General features: G+C 42.5%; 1 protein-coding gene across 1 annotated transcript in view; it reads left to right on the plus strand.

The window, feature by feature from the left end:
* Positions 1-3,769, plus strand: part of tmtc3 (transmembrane O-mannosyltransferase targeting cadherins 3) — a 44,771-nt gene extending 41,002 nt beyond the window's left edge. Inside the window, exon 14 of the mRNA XM_017474981.3 lies at positions 1,065-3,769. Coding sequence (XP_017330470.1) covers positions 1,065-1,879 — 815 coding nt within the window. The 3' untranslated portion in view covers positions 1,880-3,769. The remainder of the gene's footprint in view (positions 1-1,064) is intronic.
* Positions 3,770-6,412: the final 2,643 nt, after the last annotated feature.

Below are 6,412 nucleotides of genomic sequence, written 5' to 3' on the forward strand. Positions count from 1 at the left end.
TATTGCTCGAGCATTCAAGTGCCCTGGTCCTGTCATATCATGCTTAAGGGCGCTTTTCACACCTATTTGTCGAGTCTGAATCACTGTGAAGTTGATTTAACAAGACTTTTGTTTGTCTTGAGTTCATAGTGAACATACCGAACAAATAAGTGAACCAAAAAAAGTTTGGCTGAGTGTCATGTGGGACTGAGACAACCTTGTGAAATTCTTTTATTCATCGGTCAGAAATATCTCTGGGTAGGAGGGGCATACTCTCTCTCCCCTTTCATTCTCACTGACACTCGCCAATGAACTCATATATGTGGAATTGGGCAGACAGCGCTTTCTTTTGAGTGTGTTATGCTACACTTTGCAGCATGAGCAGCAATTCGGGGGGGAAATGCGCTTGTCTGGATTCTTGTCTCTCAGAGGAAACTCGTGTTAGACTCCACCCTCTCCACTCGGTAGCTGTCATTATTATAGGAGACACATGACCCAATTACAGAGAACCTGAGCGTGGACGACACTGCACCAGCGCTAAAAAATGATTCAATAATTATATAAACTGGTTTATTGCATTCAGTGTTTATTTTCTCATTTTGTCATCCATTGACATTTCTGCTATTCACTGCTCAATCTAGCACCAGATACCTAAAAAAAAAAACACCTCTCCATGTTTGGTTTACCTCCAACAGCCGAGACAGTTCAGAATCAATCAATTACCTCTTGGAAGTGGTCTGAGACCAGTTCACTCAGCCGCTCTCAGATTAGTTTGTTTTGGTGCGCATCTGAGTGTGATTACTGTTTTCTCACTTTCCTAAAGTTTCACCCCGAGGGGGAGAACACAGCAGGATTTCATTCAGTAACATCAACACTGCATGTGTAAAAGATCGGGTCTCGCAAAAGTTAAATTGCGGATGTTTTCCATGGTGGTATGTGAGCCAGATGAATGTGGTCAATGAGGGGTATTAGAGCTAGACCGTCTCGGTGGGGTTGTGGGTTGAACGGCCTTGTTCAAATATGTTGTGCAGAAAGGTAACCTCTATCACTAAATGAATGTTTTTCCTGATGCTCTTGTACCGTAGGTGAGGTAAAGCTCCGCCCTGAAGCAAACCGCCGCTTCCTGAGCTACGTAGAGGAGGAACCCAATGATGCCAACGGCTACTTCAACCTGGGCATGCTAGCTATGGATGCTGAGGAAAATGAGGTGGCGGAACGCTGGATGCGCAAAGCCATCGCGCTGCAGCCTGGCTTCCGCAGTGCCCTCTTCAATCTGGCGCTGCTTCTGGCGCAGGGGAAACGCGAGCGCGACGCCCTGGCCATCCTGGACGAGCTGCTGCACCACCACCCTGAGCACTCCAAGGGCCTTATCCTAAAAGGTGATATTCTCATGAACCAGCTGAAGGACACGCACGGTGCACGAGAAGCCTTCGAGCGCATCCTGCGTTCTGACCCAAGGAACGTTCAGGCCAAGCACAACCTGTGCGTGGTGTACTTTGAGGAGCGTCAGCTGGCAAGGGCAGAACAGTGTCTCCAGGAGACGCTGGAAATGGCACCGCACGAGGAATACGTGCAACGCCACCTCGCAATCGTCCGCGCCAAAATGGCCGCCATGAGCGCCGCCGGAAAGCCGCTGGCACCAGCAGAGGGGGCTGAGGTACTGGAAAAACAACAGAAGCATGCTCGGAGAGAGGAAGAAGAGGACGCCGGGGGAGAGAAGAATTTGCGGAAATCCTCCCACGCTGAAAACTCCAGTGGCCTGGAGAAGAAGCTGGATGCCGGCCAAGTCGACAAGCGGACTAAGAGCAAATCCACGCAGGAGATTAAAGACATAGAAAAGAAAAGGGAGGCTGCGTTGAAGAGACTGGAGGAAATCGAGCGCATATTAAGCAGTGATTAACCTTGTTTTGTTTTCTTTAAAGCTGCCTCCGGACTACTTTCATACATCTATTTAAAGCACAGGGAGGAGGATTTGTTTCCAAAACAAGAGTTTGTTTATGCAGTCGTTTGAGAACACGGGTGTTTTGGGTTTGAATTGGCTTTTTACTGTGAGGCAGAGTCATACTTTTTGTGACTTTTGAGTATAAATCAGGTGAGCAATCATGAGTAAGGAGAAAAGCACAAAATTAGGTACTTTTAAAAGAAAGGGAAAAAAGAACGACTGCAAGATCATGAATGCCTAAGGTGTGTGTGTGTGTGTGTGTGTGTGTGTGTGTGTGTGTGTGTATTTTTTTAAATGGGGGGAAAAAAGTGTATTTTGTTGGGGTTGATGTTTTTTTGAATCACTGGGTCAGTTGGTAAATAGCTTGGGAGACGGTATTCACATTTCCACAGCCAATTAGGTACATTAATCATTAAAAAGCAGACAATTTAAGGAAGTGATGGACGGCATGAGTGCTCAGCGCCTGCTTCCTGTCCAGTGACGCCTTTTTCCTCGTCTGCTGTTCCTCCACTCCCTGCTCTTGTGGTGTCGAGGCTTTAATTAGACCACTCTGACATCATCCGGGATGTTGATGTCATGGCTAATCGGGGTCACCTCTTCTTTCGTACTCTTGTTAGTAGCCTTGACCTGGATTTTTTGTGGACTTTTTTTTTTGACGAGCTCAAAATTCAAACAAGGAAGAAAAAAACACACATCCCGTCACAGCTTTCATTGAGTTATTGGTTAATGTGTGTGCTTTTTTTTTTTTTTTTTTTTTTTTCCCCCCCTTTTTCTTGCCTGTAAGTACAAGGCAAGTACTGTATTCTCTAAGGTCACTTCTTCCTTGCATACACTCTCTCACTCACACACACACACACACACACTCACTCTCCCCACTACAGCAGAGAGTGAAATCGAAGCGACAGGTCTACTAATTTATGTACCCATGATTCACTTTGCTTTATTATCCTTTCCTCACCTTTTTTTTTTTTTTTCTCTGACAGTCCAATATCAAAGAACCGTGCAGTCTAACATAAGATTGTCTGGCTTGGATTTCACGTCTACGTTTCAGCAATATTGGTACGTGACCGCTCTAAAATGCACTTGAAGCCTATGAGAATGATTGATTTACCCATGAGCCATTAACACAGATCCCTCATCACAGATGAGGGAAAATATTTGAAATGGCTGCCCTATCAGTATATATTGCTACGTTTCCACCAGATCCTTACTGTCTTTGTGAAATAAATATCAATATGTGTATTATATAAAATGCAGCCTGTATTATTTATCAGCATGTACCACTTTAATAAACGTATTACCCGCTAATGTGATTAAAGTAGGGGTGTTACGGTTAGTCACTGGGTACGATTAGAAGGTTACTGACTTTTTCCAAAACACAGATTTTCCAGCTATTTTCATTTACTATTTTTGCTCAGGGTGTCACTTTTCCTTGCAGCCAAACTCTTTCGAAATTTGAATTCGGATTGGATTAGTTTCTCACGAGGAGGTGGGACTACAATTGGGCTGGATGGGCTGGATAATCTCTGGGATATTCGTCCTGTCCAAATCTGTCGTGTCAGTAATATCTTATGGATTTGTGCATTCCGGCCTCTGAAAAGATTACTCTGTATTTTTCCTTCTATAAATTCCTGAATGCTGCATTCTGCTAAAGGTAGTAACTTGACATTTCTGACCTCCGAAAAAAAAACCCAAAAGAAAAGGCCTCTTCAGCTTGGAATTCCTGCTCGTAATCTTTCTAAACTCCAACACACACATTACATAAAAAAAGAAATTACTGAAATGTATTTGAATGGGCCTGAAAGTTTACCCTATATAAAATGACTGCTACAATAACCCACAAATATATATATATAAAAAAAAAAAAGTGTGTGTGTGTAGAGATATATATATATATATATATATATATATATATATATATATATATATATATATATATATATATATATATATATATATATATAATATGAGAGAGGTATCTATATATAAAATGCACAGAAAGAAAAACAATGTTTCTTTTTTTTTGTACACCGTTCACTTTATTAGGGGCAGCAGTGGCTTGGCAGTTAAGGCTCTGGGTTAGAGTTACTGATCAGAAGGTCGGGGTTCAAGCCCCAGCGCTGCCACTGTTAGGCCCTTGAGCAATGCTCTTGACCCTCTCTACTCCAGGGGCGCTGTATCATGGCTGACCCTGCGCTCTGACCCCAGCTTCCTGACATTCTGGGGTATGCGAAGAAAAGAATTTCACTGTGCTGTATGTGATCAATAAAGACTCATCATCATTATCATTAAGACCTGTACATGTGCTCATTTATGCAGTTATCCAATCAGCTAGTCATGTGGCAATAGCGCTGGTTGTTTGTGCCAGATTGGCTGGTTTAACTATCTCACAAACTGCTGGTATTTTCTCCTGGGCTTTTCACACACAACAGTCTCTAGAGTTTACACAGAATGGTGCGAAAAACAAAAAACATCTTGTGTGTGGTGGGTCTGCAGGGTGAAACTGGGTACGAAACACCTTGTTGATGTGAGAGATCCGAGGAGAATCACCACACTGGTCTGAGCTGACTGGAAGTCTACAATACCTCAAATAATCACTCTTTACAACCATGATGAGCACAAAAGCATTTTGGAACACACAACACCTCGAACCTTGCGGTGGATGAACTGCTACAGCAGAAAACCACATCAGGTTCCACTCCTGTCAGCCAAGAGCAAGAATCTGAGGCTATCATGGGTACAGGCTCACCAAAACTCGACAGTTGAAGACTGGGAAAAATACCAGGTGATTATTATTATTTTTTCTTTTCTAATCTTCAACTGTCGAGTTTGGGTGAGGCTGTACCCATGATAGCTGTAGATTCCCGGGAGATCAACAGTTTCTGAAATACTCAAATCAGCCCATCTGGCACCAACAACCATGCCACAGAGATCACGCATTTTCTTCATCCTGATGTTTGCTGTGAACATTAACAGAAGCTCTTCACCTGTATTAGCGTTATTTTATGCATTGTGCTGCTGCCACTTGATTGGCTGATTGGATAACTGCTTAAATGTGCAAATATTTCCGTTCATTTTCACCACTAGCTTGTGTTTTTTTTTTTTTGTTTTGTTTTTTTTTGTTTAATGCTGGATTAATACAGTGAATACTACGGCTGTGGCTCAGGTGGTAGAGCGGGTTGTTCACTAATCGTAGGGTTGGCGGTTCGATTCCCGGCCCACATGACTCCACATGCCGAAGTGTCCTTGGGCAAGACGCTGAACCCCAAGTTGCTCCCGATGGCAAGTTAGCGCCTTGCATGCAGCTCTGCTACCATTGGTGTATGAGTGTGTGTGTGTGTGTGAATGGGTGAAAGAGACCGTGTAAAGCACTTTGGATAAAAGTGCTATATAAGTGTGCCATTTACCAATACGGGTTTTAAACTCCAAAGCCAAGAACAGTCTCTCTCACACTCACTCTCTCAGTGGCACGCACGCACGCATATGATGCTGACCTCCCTTGTGTCTTCGTCACCGAGCGTATACGCAACTCCTCTGAGTATGTAGAACAGTGTTATACTTCTGTGATCTAACCCAATCCTCTGTTTTTCAGAAATCTATGTGAGCCTGTTGCTTTCTTCTGTAGATCAGAGTTTCAGCTCGCGGGTAGTGACTACATTCCACTGCTCTGTTTTCCAATAAAAGTGAGTTTACAACCGGAATGAACTCTTAAATGTCTCACTGTTTTTGACGCTCACTATGAGCGCAGCTCAGCTTGTCCAAGTGTGAATAAAAAATAATTGGCTTTCCAGAGCTGTGTGTGTGAGTGAAGCAGAATGTCCCAAGACTCTTATTACACTTATATCACAGCAATTTATAAAAAAAAATTCGAATTGCTTAACTAATGACGTGCCATACCTTTTCTAACTAGGGTTACTTAAATTTAATAAAACTGTAAACGACCTGCCCTTTCCCCCTCTTTCTTTAAAAAAAGAAAAAAAAGAGCAGCTTTTCATGTTAACGAGAAATCATGACGCATAGACACCTCCTTAAACTGCGTTCACGAAGTGCTCACACTGAAGGCTCCTTACGTATCAACAATTACAGACGTTTTTTTTACGATCAATGGACCAATGAGTATCCAGAATTCTACACCGTTGTGTTATATTCAACATTTAATTTTAACATTAAGGAAGAAATCCTTGGAAGCTCGACATTTCTCTATAAGAACTGTGCTTCCTGGAGATTTGATCATTTTTGATCAATTTTGCTGCTGTATTTTTTTTTTTTTTTTTAATTTCTGTTTGTGCTATTTGGAATTTGTTTTTAGCCTCGTGGTCAAAACCCTAAGCCGACGTACGCAGGAGCCATCCCGCTGACATTTGATCACACACAGACATGTAATGTGATAATGCAGTGGTTCCATGTGATTGGCCGATTTATAATGTTATTGGATTAAAGAATCAATGAGGCTTTTGAGGACATAATTTGCTGATTATGCTTGAAACGTTT

The sequence above is a fragment of the Ictalurus punctatus genome, chromosome 8 (genome assembly GCF_001660625.3).
Source record: "Ictalurus punctatus breed USDA103 chromosome 8, Coco_2.0, whole genome shotgun sequence".
Lineage (NCBI taxonomy): Eukaryota > Metazoa > Chordata > Actinopteri > Siluriformes > Ictaluridae > Ictalurus > Ictalurus punctatus.